The 22085-nt window shown below is 39.6% G+C and overlaps 1 protein-coding gene across 1 annotated transcript; it reads left to right on the top strand.

Annotated features, from left to right (window-relative positions):
* Positions 1–14405: 14405 nt before the first annotated feature.
* On the top strand, positions 14406–21892 carry LOC117529115 (serine/threonine-protein kinase Nek2-like). Its single transcript, XM_034191814.1, has 6 exons — positions 14406–14590; positions 14704–14941; positions 16291–16373; positions 16461–16587; positions 17119–17317; positions 21762–21892. Exons 1-6 carry the CDS (start codon positions 14406–14408, stop codon positions 21890–21892), a joined length of 963 nt encoding a protein of 320 aa, XP_034047705.1.
* Positions 21893–22085: the final 193 nt, after the last annotated feature.

Here is a 22085-nt window from a genome sequence, read left to right as displayed (position 1 = left end):
TCACTTACAGAGTTTAGGTAGCTACTCTGCACTGTGTTGGTATATGGCATTAGAGAACATAAAGAAGGAATCATATCCTTAAACCTAGTTACAGCGCTTTCTGAAAGACTTCTACTGTAATGAAACTTATTCCCCAATGCTGGGTAGTCCATCAGAGTAAATGTAAATGTTATTAAGAAATGATCAGACAGAAGGGAGTTTTCAGGGAATACTGTTAAGTCTTCAATTTCCATACCATAAGTCAGAACAAGATCTAAGGTATGATTAAAGTGGTGGGTGGACTCATTTACATTTTGAGCAAAGCCACTTGAGTCTAATAATAGATTAAATGCAGTGTTGAGGCTGTCATTCTCAGCATCTGTGTGGATGTTAAAATCGCCCACTATAATTATCTTATCTGAGCTAAGCACTAAGTCAGACAAAAGGTCTGAAAATTCACAGAGAAACTCACAGTAACGACCAGGTGGACGATAGATAATAACAAATAAAACTGGTTTTTGGGACTTCCAATTTGGATGGACAAGACTAAGAGTCAAGCTTTCAAATGAATTAAAGCTCTGTCTGGGTTTTTGATTAATTAATAAGCTGGAATGGAAGATTGCTGCTAATCCTCCGCCTCGGCCCGTGCTACGAGCGTTCTGGCAGTTAGTGTGACTCGGGGGTGTTGACTCATTTAAACTAACATATTCATCCTGCTGTAACCAGGTTTCTGTAAGGCAGAATAAATCAATATGTTGATCAATTATTATATCATTTACTAACAGGGACTTAGAAGAGAGAGACCTAATGTTTAATAGACCACATTTAACTGTTTTAATCTGTGGTGCAGTTGAAGGTGCTATATTATTTTTTCTTTTTGAATTTTTATGCTTAAATAGATTTTTGCTGGTTATTGGTAGTCTGGGAGCAGGCACCGTCTCTACGGGGATGGGGTAATGAGGGAATGGCAGGGGGAGAGAAGCTGCAGAGAGGTGTGTAAGACTACAACTCTGCTTCCTGGTCCCAACCCTGGATAGTCACGGTTTGGAGGATTTAAGAAAATTGGCCAGATTTCTAGAAATGAGAGCTGCTCCATCCAAAGTGAGATGGATGCCGTCTCTCCTAACAAGACCAGGTTTTCCCCAGAAGCTTTGCCAATTATCTATGAAGCCCACCTCATTTTTTGGACACCAGTCAGACAGCCAGCAATTCAAGGAGAACATGCGGCTAAACATGTCATCAGAAGTTGAATGCGTGAAAAAAATACTGCCCTGTGTAAAAAAATAATCTCAAAAGATTTTCATCCAAGTTCAATGAAAAACATATCTTTCTATTGCCAAATATTTGTCAATTAATGAGATTGTATTTAGATTTCTGCATCTCCTCTATTTTTTTGCGATTTGTTTTTTAACAAAGACCTTCACCGTGGTGCTGTAGAGTATTTTTGAAAACATGGTGTATGTCATGAGAGTTTAGATCTATTTCTGAAACAGATATATCTATCACCAGGAATGATGTTCCTGCTCACTATAGAAAAAGCACACTGCTCAGGTCAACCAATGATACTGTCATTGTGCAGTGGTTTGGAAATGGAACGTTTAGCAGGATTAGGTCTTCAAATGTTGATCTACTATCTGAGAATAGAGTTGATGCAAGCAGGGCTTCTCACAATGAAATACATTGCACCTCTACAATATGGCACTGTCTGAGCTGAGACCAGGGGCGGCGGACTGGGGGGGTAAAGGGTACTATGTACCCAGGGCCAGAGCATGGGGGGGCCCACAAAAAACTGGCATTAAATACATTTTTGTGTTGCATGTTATTCATGTCCATACAATTCATGTTGTAAAAGAATATACTTTGAATGAATGTATTAAATGTTGCAAAACATAATTCTGCTCTAACAATAATATTGAAAGATCTCTGAGGGCACTTCCACCCCTGCACAGCTGTACAATGGTTTAGTCCAGGCGCACAGGTGGCACTCTGCGCCCCCCCCCCCCACACACACACACACACACACACACACATCCCAAACGGGATCTGACAGAAAGAGGAGGTGCTTAGTAGAGCTGAAACAACGATTTAATCGATTATTAAAATAGTTGTCAACTAATTTAGTCATCGATTAGTTGTTAAATAACTTTGTTTTACCGCAAATGTTTTGTTTCTTCCATATAAATCAACCGTTTCTGCAGCGCGGCTTTGCTTTGAACCTTGAACCAATCGAAGCAGTGATTCACAGATAAAAGCAGTGATTTGATCTGTTTGTTGATTCATTGTTTTATTTCGCTTTATCTTAATTTTTCCCCACTAAAACCTCCAAAGCATATGTCTGTGAGTAATATTTACCTTTTTATGTTAATCTGACCTGTTATGGTCTTCTGAAACAGTTGATAGATGTATTTTATAACTTAAAAACGGGTCCGATGCTAACGTGTTAGCATGTCTATTGCGTTTTCAATGTTAAGTTAGCATTAAGTTGTTGCAGCTGTCAGCACATTTGTTTTCTGTATAATAATTCATGGCTCAGCGTTTGTTGTTGTAAAAGAGTCAAATGTATTGCAAATTGTAATATTTTTTTAATTTATTTTTATTCATATATTAGTAATAATAGGAACAACAATAATAGTAATAATAACCAGTAATGCTATAATACAATTTTAGAGAAAGAAAGAAAAGAACCTGATTAAACACAACAGAAAAGATACATCCAACTAACAATGAACATAAATAAATAACTTTCCTGTGAACACCTAGTGACTCTTAAACCTCCACTTCACCCCTGTTTTATTTAAGTTTAATGACAATTTGTTTCGGTCAAACCACATCTAAGTTGTGTTTTTACACAAGAAAAAATAAAATGCAGTTAACTGCACATTTGTGTCTTTTTTCATTAAATATGTGTTAAAGATCAGATATTACACTTTAGTCAGGCCGTTAAAATACTTTTGTGGACTCTTGCTGTCATATGTTGTCAGTGGTTGAGATAGTTGTTGTAGGCATCTAAAAATGCTCATAATCGGGTGAAACCTGATAGACATCTCTTTGTGTTGTGTCGGTGATGTATATTTGCAAAATAAAACAAAACACTACTCCAGGGGCCTGTACTACGAAGCAGGGTTACTGGCTTATCAGGGTAACTTCGGGAGTAAGTTGATGACGTGTGGAGTAACTTCCCGGTTAACCCGTACTACAAAAGGTGGATAGGTTTCGATCGAGGTATGCTGCCATGGTAATTTATGCTGCGTGCCAAACCTGCTCCGAGCAGGTTATGTTCTAGGTTAGCTTGAGGTTTTTGCTTAACCACTCCCTTTATAAGTACCACCCGTCCACCTTCAATCACTCCGAAGACAATGCCGGCCTACCTGGATGATCGGTTTGATATTGGGGCACAAATTGTGAGGGGCTCTCTTCGCAGGGCGAGGGTTTTTAAAGACCACCAGAATCCGCTGACATACACGGATGATATTCTCCATGAAAGATATAGATTCTCAGCCGAGGGAATTCATTATCTTTGTCAGCTGATCGGGCCAGACGTCTGTAACATCACCCATCGTAGCAATGCCCTGACGATCGAGCAGATAATGTGCCTTGCGCTTAGATATTTTGCCAGTGGACAATTTATGTATTCCATCGGTGATGCTGAACATCTGAGCAAGAATACTGTATGTCGTATGATTCGCAAGGTAGTACTTGCTCTATCTAAACTGTTGGATGCATTTGTCGTTTTCCCTGGCCATTTATCCGCAATGCAAATCAAAGAAGGGTTTTATGAAATCTCGGGTAATTATTAATATCAAAATAGGTCTAATGCTCGTCCATTAATTAGGCGAAGTGGGGCTTATCAATAGCAATTTCTCCTAGGTTTCCCAAGAGTAATAGGAGCCATTGATTGCACGCAAATCCCAATCAGTGCACCCCTGGGACAGTACGAGGGCGATTATGTCAATCGCAAATCTTTTCACAGTATCTATGTGTAGGTATAGCCGTTCTATTCGGCCTATTTCATATACCCATTATTGTGTAGTCCACTCTAAGCTCACCTTCTTTTCACTTCTTTCAGCCACATAAGGGTTGCTTTGGTTTGGGTGATTTTTCTAAATATTCTAATATACAATTACTATAATTACATATTTCACATTCTTTTTCTCCCCACATGGGGCTGTCCTGTTGGATAACCTTCATGCCAAAGTGATATATATGTAACTATGTTAACAGAATGACCATTAATGGCTTTAAATCCTTAGATAGGTAGCCTATTTAGGAAACATTAAATTAACCTAACATCTATTAGTAGGCCTATGCCCACTTCTGAATTGTGTTGCATCTGGGCGTAATTAATGAAAGAAGGTCATTATTTTACACATATCAGACATTCCACAGGTTAATCATCTATAACAGATTTGGAGAACAATTGAATTGTACTTACGCATTTACCCGATCAGCAATACGTTGCCAACAAGCCTGTCTTGCTTTATTGGCAGACGATGTGTTCGATTTCCCCCTTAACGTTAATTTAAATTCCTTGTAGCTCCGCATAATAATCGTGCATTCTTCTTCGGTAAAGTAAGGTGACCGCGCCATCACTGAAAAATGGTGATGTGCGCTGCAACCTGCCCTTTTTATGTGAACGCGTACAAACTCCAATTAGGTTAATACAGGTTCAACAAATCAACACCTTAATCAGCGTCTTAGTACCAATTAACACCACTTGAGAACACCAGGTTTTGTCAACCCCGGTTTAAGAAGTTAACCCTGGGTTACATCTGAGTAAGTTAACCCCGCTTCGTAGTACAGGCCCCAGGTATGTTTTTGACGAGAACATAACTTTGTTACCAGCTCAAATGTTGATGTTGCGTGATAAAGGCCTTTTAATAATAACTCACTTACAGAAATAATGGCAAAACTCACATGCAATATATAAAAAAAAAATGATTAATCGAAAAAATAATCAACCGATGAATTGATTACTAAAATAATCCTTAGTTGCAGCCCTAGTGTTTAGGCTAAAAATAAAATATGTCTTTCCTAAAATATCAAAGTTCGGATTTCAAAAAAGAAGAGAAAAAAGGACAGAGAAAGAAAACAAAATGAAGAAAAGCAGCTGCTAACCAAATTCTTGGAAAATAGAGGTTAGCTTGAAAGCTAGCTATATTGAGTTTGGGGCTCTGGGGGACCCCAAGTCAATATGGTGCAATTTGGTGCATTCCTGTGCATTTTAACAGACAGGAATTCACCAAATTGCACCATTTTCTAGAAAAATGGTGCAATTTGGTCCCCCAGACTGCCCAACTCAATATTGCTCCCTCAACTTTAAAAAGGGTTTTGACTCCCAGGTGTGATCTAAGGTATACATGATTTAGACCTGGTTTGACTATGCATTAGAAATTTGGTGTTTGCGTTAATAAAAAAGAACATAACAGTGTGTGTGTGGGGGGGGGGGGGACCCAGAATTTGGTGCTACGCCCCTGGCTGAGACAGGACTAAAATGTTAAGGATATTGTAGAATTTCAAGAAAATAAGTTCATATGTTTTGATGAATTTAGTTTAAGCAACCTGTGGTGAGACCGCTGTCTCATAGGTCTGTAAAACTTAGTTACTACAAAGGTTAGATATAGCTTCGGTTAAGTTCACAAGCAGAGTCTGTGCTATGAAGGGTTTTAAAACCTAACTGAAAAACCTCCATGATGTCGTTCTCATCTAAAAACTGTTTCAGTTGACAAAAAACAATTTTCTCTACAGCCTTAGAAAGAAAAGACAGAAAAGAGTGGAAGTATTACCACCCTTTGCTCAAAACTTTGTTGACGCACCTTTGGCAAGAATGACGGCCTCAAGTCTTTTTGAATATGATGCCACAAGCTTGGCGCATCGTTCCATAACCAGTACAGAACCCACATTGCTCCTCCTGAATCTGAGGTTTGACTAATGGTCTAAGTCTCCTCTTTAGTACCCTGGCATAGGCTTTCCTTGGCTGTATTATTTGATACAGTGAAATACAGTGCATCTGAAAAGTATTCACAGCACTTCACGTTTTTCCCACATTTTGTTATGTTACAACTTTATTCCAAAATGGAAACACTTTTTCCTCAAAATTCTATTCACAGCATCCCATAATGACAAAAAGTTTGCAAATTTATGAAACATCACGTGTACATAAATATTCATACCCTTTGCTCAATACTTTGTTGATGCACCTTTGGCAGCAATTACAACCTCAAGTCTTATTGAAAATTATGCCACAAGATTGGTGCACCTATCTTTGGGCAGTTTGGTCCATTCATCTTTGCAGCACCTCTCAAGCTCCATCAGGTTGGATGAGCAGCGTTGGTCTACAGCCATTTTCAAATCTCCCCAGAGATATTCAATCAGATTCAGGTCTGGGATCTGGCTGGGCCACTCAAGGACATTCACAGTGTTGTCCTGAAGCCACTCATTTGATTTTTTGGCTCATGCTTAGGGTTATTGTCCTGCTGAAAGATGAACCGTCGGCCCAGTCTGAGGTCAAGAGCGCTCTGGAGCAGGTTTTCATCCAGGATGTCTCTGTACATTGCTGCATTCATCTTTCCCTCAATCCTGACTAGTCTCCCAGTTCCTGCTGCTGAAAAACATCCCTACAGCAGGATGTTACTACCACCATGTTTCACTGTAGATATGGTGCCCAGCTTCCTCCAACATGACAAATGGCATTCAGAGAATTTTGATTCTCATGGTCTGAGAGTCCTTCATGTGCCTTTTGGCAAACTCCAGGCTGTCATGTGTCTTTTACTAAGGAGTGGCTTCCGTCTGGCCACTCTTCCATAGAGGCCTGATTGGTGGGTTGCTGCACAGATGGTTCTCCTTCTGGAAGGTTCTCCTCTCTCCACAGAGGAATGCTGGATGTCTGACAGAGTGACCATCAGGTTCTTGGTCACCTCTCTGACTAAGGCTCTTCTCCCCTGATTGCTCTAGGAAGAGTCCTGGTGGATCTAAACTTCTTCCGTTTGCGGATGATGGAGGCCACTGTGCTCACTGGGACCTTCAAAGCAACAGAAATGTTTCTGTACCCTTCCCCAGATTTGTGCCTCAAGACAATCCTGTCTCTGAGGCCTAGAGACAGTTCCTTTGACTTCATGCTTGTTTTGTGCTCTGACATGCACTGTCATCTATAGGACCTTGTAGACAGGTGTGTGTCTTTCCAAATCATGTCCAATCAACTGAATTTACCCCAGATGGACTCCAGTTAAATCAAGGATCATCAGTGGAAACAGGAAGCACCTGAGCCCAATTTAGAGCTTCATGACAAAGGCAGCTAAAACGTATGTACGTGTGGCTTCTTAGTTGTTGTTGTTGTTTTGCTTTGTTTTAAAGAAATTTGCAAAAATCTCAAAGAAAAAGCTTTGACATTGTCATTATGGGGTATTGTGTGCAGACGTTTGAGGAAAATATTGAATTCTATCAATTTTGGAATAAGGCTGTAACATTAAAAAAAATGTGAGAAACGTGCAGCGCTGTGAATACTTTCTGGACCCACTGTATTGCCTGATTTTTTATTTGTACTGCCTGTACAGTAAATGCTGAATCCTGCGTTAAGATTTTTTGTCTTTTCTTTTTGTTGGCCCTGTAAAATGCATTTAAGATAAGATAGATAAGACTTTATTGATCTCACAGTGGAGAAATTCACATATTACGTCAGCTCTTAATAAACACACAAGATGAGTGCGAGTAGAAGAAAATGTGCATCAAACAGCGTGTCTAAAGATAAGCAATAATAATAATACTTGTAACAATACAATAAAATAAGAAAGAGGTAGAAATTATATATATATATATATATATATATATATATATATATATATATATATATATATATATATATATATACATACACATACACACACACACACACATATACGAGGTCTGTTAGAAAAGTATTCGACCTTATTATTTTTTTCAAAAACCATATGGATTTGAATCACATGTGATTGCATCAGCCAAGCTTGAACCCTCGTGCGCATGCGTGAGATTTTTCATGCCTGTCGGTTGCTTCATTCGCCTGTGAGCAGACTTTGAGTGAGGTGTGGTCCACCCCTCTCATCTATTTTTTATTGCGAATAAATGTCTGAACGATTTGGAGCTTTGCTGCATCAATTTTTTTCCAGAAACTGTGAGAGACCTCCAGGTGGACACCGTTCGAAAAATTTATATGGCTTTCAGTGACGGTTTTATGGTGATTAAACAGATTAAGGGGTGTTACTGCCCCTTTAAGGACGGCCCACAACTGCTGAGAGCGCAGCGTGCTCCCAGCGCCGATGGACAGGCTGACACCCCACACAAATATCCAGATCATTTCCAACGTGAAAGCTTTGTTGATCCGGGACCTCGTCTGACTTTCACAAAAAGGCAGAACATGTGGGACATGTCTATCTCGGCTTTCAGTGCTTACCAGTCGAGTGAGTATAAGAGAACTTGTGGAGAGCTGGACATGTCCCAACTTGTCCTCTAACACTCCGAAACGGAGGTGTTCCTTTGTCTCGCTTCTTCGGCGAATCAGTCGTGACGCGCGAAGCCTCCGCGCGGCTTTCCATGACAAAATCTCTTGTTAAAAGTGAAATCTGCCAGAAAATGGCTGATGTCCAGCTCTTGTGATACCCAGAGAAAGAGCACACGACGGGCTCGTATCCACAGAGCCATCAGCTTAGAAATGATCCAGTGGTTTGTGCTGCATCGTCGCAGCTCGGAGCGAGGCGCACCGACCGTCCTTAAAGGGGTCCTTAAAGCTGTAGTTAAAGTCCTTATTCTCTGTGAAGCCCGTAAAATTTTCACTGAAAGCCAGATAAATTTTTCGAATGGTTTCCAGGTGCCAGTCTCTAACAGCTTCTGAAAAAATTCTGATGGAAAAAAAAGTCCTTTTCATTCCGCCATTTCCAGACAATGAAAATCCGACGAGGGGGCGGGACCACTCCTTCCACAAGGCGTGCTCACAGGCGAATGACGTCACCAACAGGCGTGGAAAAACTCACGCATGCGCACGAGGGTTCAAGTATGTCTGACGTAAAAACATATGAATGAAATCCATATAGTTTTTGAAAAAAATTAAAAGGACCATTAATTTATGGACAGACCACGTACACATGGTTCTCCTTCATAAATCTTTGTGCTCGTGGAAGTATGTGTATATATATGTACACGTGTCTGCTGTCCACTTCCCAACTTTTCCATGAATGCACATACACGACCTCAAAACTCATTTTCATATACAACCTGAATATGAATTTGAGACAGTCCTCAGAGAGATGGAGAAAAGGAAAATGTGTTTCATTTGGTGGTCAGGCTTCTAGAATCATGAAGAAAAGGAAACCTGAAGAATGGTAAAATAACAGAGGTAATCAGCTCATGCAGGCTGTGACCTCTGGACCCGTGACACAAGCAAACAAATGAAAACCGTCACCCTGAGAGTGACCGGTATCTTATGAAAAGGTGAACAAAAGAGACGACCAAGAGGAACAACCAAGAGGGACTGACAAGGAAATAGACTATATTCATGTCAAATTTGGAGGCAAAAACGCACAAATTGCAACCAGCAATTTTTTTTTTTGGTGATTTTAGTGTTTGACCTTCCTGTGACCTTGACCATTGACAATGACCCTTTTGTGTGCTGAAAGCTATCTCAGTCAGACTGCTATAGGATTGATATATCCTGGATGCTCTCATCAAGCACTTTAATTTGGTGTATTACACGACATCTTTTACTCAAATCTGAAATTTAACCTACTTTAAGCTCACGTTTGACCTCATGGTAAACCCTGAAGGTCAAGGTCAATCCATTATCCCAGGTAATAGCTTATGGGCAAGGCCATTCACTTTTTTCATGCCAAATTTAGTGGCAAACTTTCAAAATTGCAACCAGGAAAGTTGTTTTGATGAACTGAATGTTTGACCTTCCTGTGACCTTGACATTTAACCTTGAGCTTAATCCTTTTGCGCTGAAAGGTATGTAGATAGGACTGCTATATGTAAACGTACGAGTCTGCAATGATGATTTACATGCTTTCTTCTAATCTTAATAAATCAAAATTTTGCAGGTTATATTGTGATGACGTCATCTAATGACATCATAACCTAAAACATTTGATATATTCTGGATCCTCTGATCACACCCTTTATTTTGGTTTATTACACCACATGTTTTCCTGTAATGTGAAATTTGACCTAATTGTAGGTCACCTTTAAACTCAAGGTCAACCCTGAAGGTCAAGGTTGATCACTTATCCCAGGTAATTGCTTATGGGGAAGGCCAATCACTATATCCATGTCTGTCAGGGCGGGCGGTTGCCCGACACCAGGAGCGGTTGGACCCGCGAACAGACTCCCAGACTTGTTTTTGGCATGTGAGTAATCATGGTCTTTAATCCATGCTCAGGTTCAGCACACAGGTAATCAGTCAGCAGAGCAGAAGCACAATATGGATTTGGCAAGAACGCAGTCATATTCAGACAGGATTCACAGGCACGAGCAAACACAGTTATTAAGGGTGAGGCAAAAAGGCATAGTCCAGGAAAACAGCAAAACACAGAACAAGACAAAGCAAGAAATCAGGACAAAATACAGAGGCTGGTATGAGTGCATAAAGTGACAACAACATGGCAGTGAGCTGTGAGGCTGTGATGGTTTAAATAAGGAGCAAACAAATTAGGGTGATGTGAAGCAGGTGCGTGGAAGTCTCTGGAAGGGGGCGTGACCAGGGGAGCCAAAGGTTGTGCAGAGTACAAGATAGTGAAGGAAGGAAAGCACAGAGTGGAGTGAAGTAACAGACAAAGACACGAGAGCTGGAGCCAAGAGCATAAGTAAGTGAGAACACAAAGCAGACTGGAACAAAGTGTGAGAGCAGGGCACAAAGCTAGTGGAATGACGTGACAACACAGACAGAGATGTGAGAGGGATGAGAACAGAGCAGAAGCAGGGCATGGAGTGAAACAGAGCTACAACTGAAGACAAAATACACCAAACTGGAACATGACAAACTGATCAGAAAACATGGAGCATAGATAGTAAAGCAAAACTAAACAAGTATTAATAGTAAAATAAAGTGATAACCTAATAAAAACACATGAGAAAATAGAGATAAATACAAAATTAAACCAAAACTGACTTAACAAGGTGGTAAGACAAACCATAAGAAAAAGCAGTGACTAAATAATAACAGAAAACAAATCCTGACATAACTGTACAACAAATATTACAAATGAGAGGAACTAGATAAAACAAGTGATAAATTAAACAATAAATAAAACACAACTGACTGAAGAACAATAGAACAAAATGATAAGCCAAAGAAACAAGAAAAGAATACAAAGTGACAGATCAAAACAGAACAGAGAATAATCACATGATGAAAATAAAATAACTAGTAAATCAAGACCGGGGCATGAGAAGGGGAAAAAAGAAAGAGGGAAAACCCAAATCAAACCCCAGATCAGGCCGAAATCGTGACAATGTCAAATTTGGATGCAAAATAGCATAAATGGTGACCAGAAAAGCTGTTTTGTTGAATTTAGTGTTTGACCTTCCTGTGACCTTGACCTTTGACCTTGGTCCTTTTGTGTGCTGAAAAGTATCTCCATAAGACTACTATATGTGAACTTAGACTGTAATGATGATTTACACACTTTGTCACACCCTTAAATCATCTAAAATATGAAAATATTTTGTGATGACATCATAACTTAAAATGTTAAAACATTTCTGTCAGTCTGCTTTAACATCGCTGACTGAATATTGGCTTTATGACATATGAGCCTTTGTGATGAGCATTGAATATTGGCTTTATGACATGTGAGCCTTTGTGATGAGCGTTGAATATTAGCTTTATGACATGTGAGCCTTTGTGATGAGCGTTGAATATTGGCTTTATGACATGTGAGCCTTTGTGATGAGCGTTGAATATTGGCTTTATGACATGTGAGCCTTTGTGATGAGCATTGAATACTGGCTTTATGACTTGTGAGCCTTTGTGACGAGCATTGAATATTGGCTTTATGACATGTGAGCCTTTGTGACGAACATTGAATATTGGCTTTATGACATGTGAGCCTTTGTGACGAACATTTTAATATTGGCTTTATGACATGTGAGCCTTTGTGATGAGCATTGAATATTGGCTTTATGACATGTGAGCCTTTGTGACGAACATTGAATATTGGCTTTATGACATGTGAGCCTTTGTGATGAGCATTGAATATTGGCTTTATGACATGTGAGCCTTTGTGACGAACATTGAATATTGGCTTTATGACATGTGAGCCTTTGTGACGAACATTGAATATTGGCTTTATGACATGTGAGCCTTTGTGATGAGCATTCACAAAGCATTCAGCAGAAACATTTGCAGAAATATCCTTCAGTGGTGATTAGTTTGCAGAAGGAGCAGGTCAACAGTTGAAACATAGTGACAGAATGTCTTCTGCCTCTTCTCTTTCTGTTACAAAAAGTATAACAGTCAAAATGTGTTTAAACTCTTGTATGTTTTTCTGCATGTGGTAAATTCTGGCTGTTCCTTGTTGTTGACCAGTGATCTTGCATTCATGATGAAGAGAGTTGCTGTGAAGTTTTATGGGGGATGTTTCTGTTACATTAGCTTGCATTAGCATTAGCAACCTCCTAAATCACTTTCTGGACAAAACGTAATCCATGAGGATCCTGATGGTCTGACTGGATTTGATAGAATAATGTAGCCAAGTTTCTTGTTGTTAGACACAAATGATTAAACCCATGTTTAATGGTGAATATTGGCTGTGTGATAAGCTAACAGTTAGCCACTTGCTCACATCGTCTTCATGTCTGAATGTGATTTTGGATCGACTCCTGCACATAATTACCTTTAAATTATAAAAGACGGTGGTAGCTTCAACTACTTACAAGTTATCATTTTAGTGTAATCACATTCAACTTTTGAGGCTAAGAAAAGGAAAAGTACAAAATGTTCTTATCTCTAATGTCATAATAGTCCTAAATATGTAACTCCTTCGTAAAGTTTGCTTGCTGCTCTCTATTAAATCAATACTAGTGTGTTGTCAGCGGGGATCCACGGATTCTAGATTGGGTAGTGTTTATAAAACAGGCAGTTGACATTTATGTGGTAAAAGTAGTAATAAATTAATCAAAGCTTGTATAATGAGTTGCAATGACGTGTGAGTCCAGAATGTTTTTAGAACCTTAGACCTCAACAATTTTTAGAAGTACAACTCAGCTCTTTTATGTGCTGTTAATTATGTAATTTTTAATGTTAATTTACTGTCTTAATGTATTTATAAATTGTTTTAGTTCTTGCTGTCACATACACACAATTATTATTAATAATAATATTATTATATTGTAGTTCTTCTTCTATTTTTTCATTTGATTTTGAAATAAACCACAATGGAAATAAGCGTTTTCATTTTCTTGTGTCAACCATGTATTTTTAACATATTTACAATTATATTATGTACTTACATTGAACTTAAAATCACTCACTACATTTACGCCTTTAATATATAGATGACTTACCGCCCCTGGCTAGAATGGCGAGTGTGTCCAGAACATAGTCAGTAACACCCATTCGTCTGTTTTTGCAGTGTTCAACCTTGACCCAAAATACATTAACATAACAAACAGCAAATGTCAGCTCTCCACAATTTCTCTGTGATTGAAGTTCCATGCACAGTTGCTGTAAGCAGGTGCTTTTAATTTGACAAACAAATACAGTGGCAGAAGACATAAAAAACACTACACATTTCACTCGTAGTACCAACATGAAACTGAAGTCACTCATGGTAACAGCAACATGAGACTTAACTAAAATGGCTAAACTAATTATGCTACAAAAACACAATGAATCAATAATTCTAACAACACTGTTAAACTAACATAAACCACAGTAACATTTAAAACCTCGAAACCCTGAACTCCAAAGGCGCATTGCAGCACAATGTGCATTTTTATTAGAAAGCCAAGATTGCTAATTTCTCCACAAATTTTAGTCATGTCAACTTTCCGTTGATACAGGGTTCATCAAATGGCAGATATCAGCTCTCCCTGGTTTGTGTGTGATTGAAGCTATACACACACACACACAAGCTACTCGGCTATTGCAATGGGAAAGTGAGGTCAAACCTTGAACTTGTTCTGTGTAGAATATATACTGTGACAGGAAGCTTGCGCCATATTTTCAATTCCAATATGGTGTCTGAAAATTGTCATTTTCTGTTGTTTACTTTTTTCGTGGCCATTTTTTTTTTTTTTTTTTTTTTTTTTTTTTTTTTGCACTTATTAACAAAAAGAGGTAATAATCTTAATGAATGCTGAAATATTGTATTTTATTTTGGAAATGATTTGACTTTTACTGTCTGTAATAAACCTATATATAAACCTAGATCCTGGCTTGCAAGGTGATGAGCTTCAGGGACATGTCCACACGTCAACATGACAGGCTCCTCCAAGAGGTGGCGCTCTTGAAGAAGTTCAACCACCCAAACATTGTACAATGTTATGATCAGTTCTTAAACAAGAATAAGAAACAGGTCTACATTGTGATGGAGTACTGCGAGAGTGGAGATCTGTCTCGCCTCATCGAACATGCCATCAAGAAAGGGTAAATATGTCATCCTTGATTTGTCTTGGGATCTTTCCATCACACGTACCATCATTTCAGGATACGCCATGTTGTCATGTCTGAAGGATTAAGTTGTCTCTTTGTCCCAACAGAAAGTCAATAAAAGAAGAATTCATTCTTCAGGTTTTGGTGCAACTTGCCTCAGCACTGAAGCACTGCCACAGACGTCCTGATGGGAGTGTTGTGCTGCACCAGGACCTGAAGCCAGAAAATGTTTTCCTCCAAAAGAACCTCACCGTCAAGCTCGGTGATTTTGGGCTGGCACAGATCCTTCCCACCAAGAACGACTGTTCACAGTCAACAGCTGGGACTCCACTGTACATGTCTCCAGTAAGTCATTTTTCTTTTCTTTTTCTTTTTGAACTACCTTCTTATGAGGGTAAATATCAGAGGTTTACAAGTGTGGGTCAATGCAGAGCACAAAGGGATCTCTCTCAGTCACAGTGGTCATTTCTACACCAGGAGTCACCAACCCTGTTCCTGGAGATGACCTACCCTGCCTTGTTTTCCAACTCTTCCTGCTCCAGCCACTGCTGATTAACTCAGTCAGGTTTGCTCGGACAAACAGGAGCTCGGAAACATCAGACTTGAAACAGCTGGTTGCAGCAGGTACACACGGAAAACATGCAGGTCAGGTGATCTCCAGCTGTAGTGTTGGTGACCCCTGATCTACACCTTTAAACATGACTGTGGGTGGAGACATTTGAGGTTGTTTCATCATCAGGTTAACACTCGTGCTGAGGAAGGTCCATTTGTGCTCCTAAAGTCTGGAATTTCTCTGTCAGAAAAGACAAAATTCAAACAGTGATATTTACAACACAAAGTGTTTTTTTATACCATAATTTCCAGACTATAAGTCGCAACTTTTTTCACACGCTTTGAACACTGCAGTTTAAACAATGATGCAGCTAATTTATGGATTTCTACAGGCTTTCTCGTAAGTGGAAATGCCTCAGCTGATGCTGTCCATTACTTGGCTGAAAGCTGCGGTCCTCATGCAGTGTAAATTCACACACACTATAAATATAAAGTCTTACCTCTTTGTTGAAGTGGATTCATCAATACGTCCTGAAGAAAATGATGTCTGAAAATACTTTAATTCCTTGTTGTGGCTGAAGAAAAGTCCCGGGAAATTTGCGCCACAGTTGTGCCTCTGTCAGATCAGTCAGGGGAGCTTTCTCTACCCCCCCACCGTGTCTCTGTCTTTGCGCCACAAGTTGAAAAAGTCACAGCGCCTCATTAACGTCTCATTTGCCACAGACGCCAGGCGATCCTGACTGTACACAATGAAATTACCTCATGATCCACAAAGAAAAAAAAGTAAAATTACTCAGTTGTCAGTGTGGAGCAGAGAAACCGAACAACACCATGTGCACGCTGGATGACGTGATCGCCAATATTTACGTGTAACACCTTCAGGAAAAAAAGCATTTATGGTACTATTTAATTTAAAAGTTAAAAAATCTTTCTGTTTAACATCTTTCTGTGTAAATATCTCATGTTACAACGTGGAGACCCGCAGCTCAAACACTATTTATGTACAATTGTTTTTTCTTTTTAAAATTGGTGGGGGCGGCTTATTTTCATGGGCGCTCTATAGTCTGGGAATTACGGTAAATGAGAACAATCTCACCCATAATTGTGGACATCGTCTAAAAGTTTTGTTGTTGTTTCTCCAGGAAAAAACAAATGGCAAAGTTTACAACGAGAAGTCGGACATCTGGTCTCTGGGGTGTCTGATTTACTACCTGTGTGCCTTAAAGTAAGACCTGAAACACACTTGAGCTGATTTTACAGATTTTGTTGAAAGTAAAGCTGAATAATTTTTGTTGAATTTCTACTCTTTTAGGCATCCATTTAGTGATGGTGGAGGAAAAAAATTCTCAGACCACATAAACAGTGGGAAGTTCAAAAGAATCCCGTCCTGCTATTCGGACAAGCTGGACTCCCTCATCAGGGACATGCTGCAAATCTGTGTGAGTCACACGTTCATCTACTTTGCTGTTATTTCAGACATTTCTTGTCCGTCCTCTACGGTGATCTGATGGATGTGGTGAGAGGTACGAGTGCTGATTCATTCAAATGTAGCAATGCTTGTGGCCTGGTGAAATGTGGGCGTGTCCACTTGGCCTTCTCCAGCCAATGGGCTTCTCGAACCTCATGCATAAAGAAACACAGCAAATGGCCAAAATGTTGAAGTAGTGGGCTGGAATTTACATTTAGAAGATTTTTTTAAATATCTTACAGCACATCTGCATGTTGTGTGAGTCCAGATGTTTTATGTGATGTCTTTCTGTGTGTTTGCAGAAGTTGTATAAAATAATCCCTCAGTCTGATCATCACTTTCTGTCATGTTGAGGCTCAGATATCATCACTGTGTAGAAAAGTGACATTTTAAATATGTTTTATTTGTGCGTCCACCTGCTCTTTTGGTTTTGTGAATCTCGTAGATTTAAGGAAAAAATTGGTCATGTGCACTGATGCAAGATCTTCTTCTCTCTTTGTAGGAGGACTTGAGGCCCTCAGCTGAGGACATCCTCAGCAGATGTCTGCAGACTGAGAAGGCTGCTGAGGAAAAAAGATCACACAGTCCTGATCAGCCGCCTGCAGACGTCAGGCCCAAAGAGGAGGAAGTCCAGAAAACTCCAAAGAGAAAGCGGAAGCTGGAGTCTGACCACAGTCAAAAATCCAAGTGGAGGCGGAAAGGTGAGCGTTTCCACCAACAACCAAGGAGGTTGTATTTTCAAGGCCAACTGCTTAATTTGACCTCATTTATATGGTGCTTTTCCATCTATATAGAAGCTCAAAGCATAATGTTTGCGACGCCCTGCGAGTGAAGTGAGGGAAGAGCGCCACCCTGCAAAAATTGTGCAAAATCAAGTGATTTCCCTCACAATTGGCGTTTGCAGGCTGTCGCAGCCCTGCAGTGAGATGAGACTCTTAACATCTTAGTTTAGAAACATACTCATTGTTAAAAAAAATTTAAAAAGATCATTTACTTTCATTGCAGACAGTATTAACCCAAGACATTTCATATTTTATGCACTCAGCTTCATTTAATTTGTTCATATTCATCCATTCTTACATTTAAGGCCTGCAACACGTTCCAAAATGGATGGATATTTGGGGCAAATCATTTGAATGATTAAATCATCACTTTTACAGTCAGTTTTCTTGAGAAAAGTCAGGGGATGGACACAAACATTTAAAGACAAATCCAGTCTGGGACCATGTCCTGGTGCCGCACATCTCCACACCCACAACACCGTGGAACCCCCTGAGTCCTTCATGGTGCACAAACAAAAGAATACTAAATACCAGAGGTGGGACAAAGTCACTGTCAAGTGACTCTCAAGTCATCAATCTGCAAGTCTCAAGTCAAGTCTCAAGTCAGCTTGCAAACAATTGGTGGTCATTAGGACTTGAGACCTGACTTGAGACTTGGTGATTCATGACTTGAGAGTGACTTGATGGTGACCTGGACGTCCCCAATGTGACGTCACTGAAATCAACATTTCTTGCAGGCTGTCAAATCTGACTGTTAAAAAGGTGAAATCAGGCTGAACGTCTCATGTTTATGGCTAAATATCTCAGGGCACATGGCACCAAAAATAACACAATTTTGTGATTGTGGTTTGAAGATAAACAGTCTCTCACTGATCCTTTTGAATGATGAGAAGTCAATAGACAGCCCAGTCTCACACTTTTTTTTTCATGCTGCCACGATGATTTACCATGATATTTTACTATTTCTAATCCTACCCCTTCCCCAAACTCTAACTGCCACAGACTCTGCATTTCATGATACTATCATGAAATGAATTTGGGATACCGTCATGAAAATGTGGCGCTTTTTATGTCGGTATCCCAAATTAATAGATTAATGTAAGTTTCATGATTAATGTAGGTTTCACGAAGTGGTTTGAGATTGGATTGAAATAGTACAGTTGATACAATTTTTATTTTAATATGTGTATAAATTTTGTACTTTTTGGACTTTAGGACCAACAGGAAAACCATCTTCTGGACCATGAGTTGGCGTGATCTACTGAACAGTCCATGTGTGAGGTGACCATCATCGACCCTCACACCGACCGTTGACCCTCACACTGACCATCGACCTTCACTAGATGTTCCTTTTGGCTGAGCACACATCTCAGACTTCCATATTGTTCTGGACTGCTACCTGTTTTTGTTTTTTGGGAGACCCAGTAATAAATCATTTATTTTTTCACTTTCTGTGTGGATGACTGTTTACATTTTGGGTTCTATTTCACACAAATCACAACAAAAGCATTTTACTTCAGTAGTATGGCTCCACAACATCAACACATTGTCATTTCCCCCCCTCAGTTCAGGTTTGTATTTGGTGCAGGTTTTAAATAAAAACCTGATCTGAGCATCAGACAGGCAACAGGAAAGCTTCACACAGTTTGAGAGAGAGGAGGGAGGGAGATGTTAGTCTGACTCTGTCTGTGTACATATCAGTGGCGGATCCAGAGAATTTATTCTGCAGATGCTATGAAATGAGGGCTCATGTGTCACGGTGGCTCTCTACTCCACCTCTGCCACGTTCACAGGTGCACACACACACACACACACATCGCCGTGTTCTCATCTGCGACTGTCACTTGCGACATACAGAATGAAGATAATAACACACAAAACTAGGCTGCTGTTCAATACAAATATCCACAGAGTTGCACATGTAGCCTGTAGCCTATGGAGGAAAAAATGCCAACAGCAGGCAGAGAAGAAAATCTTTCACCTGCCACTGATGTCTTCATCACAGCACAATGTGCCTATTATTGTAGTTACACAGAAAAGCATCAATGATTTGTTTGCTCTCCAGGGCAAAGCTCAGAGAGGTAAGACAGGACAACACAGTGAAGAGACTTAAAAATGAACATAAGAATTTTTAAATGAACCCTAAAATATACAGGCAGCAAATGAAGTGCAGCCAATACAGGAGATATATGATCTCGCTTTCGAGTTCCTATCAAATGTAATAAAATCTACAGGTCCTTCACACGGGTGCACCAAAATAAATGTAATGATTTTTATCAGTCTCAAATTAATCAATCAGTCTCAATTTCTTTAATCTGTCTCGGGTCTGAAAGTCTGAATTCTACGATACAATTGACCAAAGGTTTCTGTCTGAACACAGAATGAACCACAGCAGCATTTTATTTACAATTATACAAGAAAAAAACAGTTTACTGGCATTCTGAGTGAGCAGTGATTAAATAAGCTCATTTATGGACACAATTTGCTTACTCATGAGACGTGAAAGAAAGAGATGAAGCTTAAAGACTTTAGATAAATAAATCTAATAAGAATTTAGTGATGAAATTTGAAGCCAATTAATTTTAAGAAAATTATCAAACAAACATGAATTTGTTTAAAAAGAAGCCACTTTTGCACTTTTGGAACCTTTAACTAGGTCACTTAGCTGATCTGTTGAGGAGATGGTTCTCCGTCCGTCGATGTGTTGATGATCTTTGCAGCGTGCACTCACTTGGGTCAGGGGTTACTCAGTGGTCTCCCCGGGTGATCCCAAAGACTTGTATCAGCTGGCTTTACCGACAGGATGGCTGCTTGCAGTCAACTCATCAGCTGGCTGGACCCCAGAGGTGGAAGGCGTTTGTTGAAAATGGTTTCTGGTAGCTTTTAAAAAGTTTGTTGGAGCCAGATTAAACATCTTTGTGAATTTAGAAAAAAGGTAAAACTTTAAAAGCGGCATTGTAAAATTAGCCTACAGAAAAGGAAAGTTGCTTTTCTGTAAATTCTCTATTATTTTGAAAAAGTCAGCTTGGAAGTTCTCTTAAAAATTCGAAACACTTGAAGCACCTTAAAGCATCAGGCTATTACTTTGTTAAAAGTTTGTCAATGAATAACAGTGAATCAATGATGGAATGAATGAAGCCACATGGTAGCTTTAGGTTAGCTTAGCATGGGGCCTTGTTGACCCAAAAATTAAATTAAGCGTTTTAAAAAAAAAGGAAGAGAGAGGGTTGCAAAGCGCTCCAAGAGCGGGAGTCGAAAGAAACTCTGTTCTAACTTTTTAAAGGGGACTTACGTCATTAAACTCCGCCCATTTAGGGTGTGTAATTTCACAGAAAACGTCATGTGTTAGAAAGGCAGACAAAAATGATTCAATTATTTGAACACATTAACTATTTTGACATACTATTTGTTCTAAGACACTCGAATGGATAAACATTATTAATAGTCACTTAAACACACCCATTGGATAAACAGAATAATGATTATATGCAAAGCATTTTCTTTGATTAATCAATACAAATAACATTAGAAGTTTTTTTATAAATGAATAAAAGAATACTGATGCATTTTTTATTTGAAGCAAAGGTGTTTTCCTTTACTTAGACCTAAAGATAATAGCTGGTTGTCAAAGCCCAAAGTTTATGGCCAGGTCTTATCGTGGAGGAGATCTTCCTGCAGTCTGGAGAGGTTCTGGCCTTGGCGTGAGGCCATAAAAGATCTGCTCTCCGGGCGCGGGGAAGTTCAGTTTTGGACGTGAAGCCATTATAATGTCGTGTAATTCATAGTAACCGAAATTTAACTGATAAACAAGCAAATGGCTCCTTTGAAGAACTCTGAGTTACAGTTATGTTTTTGTTGTGATCCGCATGGGGGGGTGTCTAAAGCTTAACTCCAGATGGATGCAGGAATTTCTCAACTGGGAGTGAAAACACAGTCTCTGTCCTGAGTTCCAAAATCTCAGATTTTTGTTGAAACAGCATTAATGTATCTATTTAATTAGGGTGAATCGAGGCCATGCGCTACACAAGTTGTGCAGCGGCATTTTGAACCAACTGCAGATGCAGTACGATACAATACGATACACACGGGCACACATATATACACACGGGCACACATATATACACACACACACACATACGAGGGTAGGCTGAAAAGTTCTAAGGCTCCCCATGAAGGAGTAATGCATTAACTGCATTATAGTGAGCCTTAGAACTTTTCAGCCTACCCTCGTACACATACATACACATATTCACACATGCATACATATCCATGCACAAAGCCCTTAATGCTGCTCCCGGACAACCCCTGCAACATTAAGGAGTCTAATTGAGGGCTTAACAAAAGAGTTCTTGTGTCTGTTCAGCTTCCCAGATGGTAAAAGTTCATACTCCTGATGGAGGATGTGGGACAGATCACAGAATATTTTCTGTGCTTGCCTATAGACAGACTGCTCATAGCTGGACTGAAGGGGAAGGGTTCCAGTCCTCCCCATAACCTTCATAGCAGTCTGCGCCAGATGAGAAAGCTTTAGCTGAACCGATAAGTTCCCATACCATGCTGGCATCCCATATCTAATGATGCTCTCCAACACCGCCCAATAAAATAAAAGCATAATTTCCTGGTCAACACCGAATACCCTAAGCCAATGTAAAAAATACAGTCTTTGCTGTAAGCATGTACACAAATG

This window comes from Thalassophryne amazonica, chromosome 17, assembly GCF_902500255.1.
Source record: "Thalassophryne amazonica chromosome 17, fThaAma1.1, whole genome shotgun sequence".
Taxonomy (NCBI): Eukaryota; Metazoa; Chordata; class Actinopteri; order Batrachoidiformes; family Batrachoididae; genus Thalassophryne; species Thalassophryne amazonica.
This window is presented reverse-complemented; position numbering and strand designations above follow the sequence as displayed.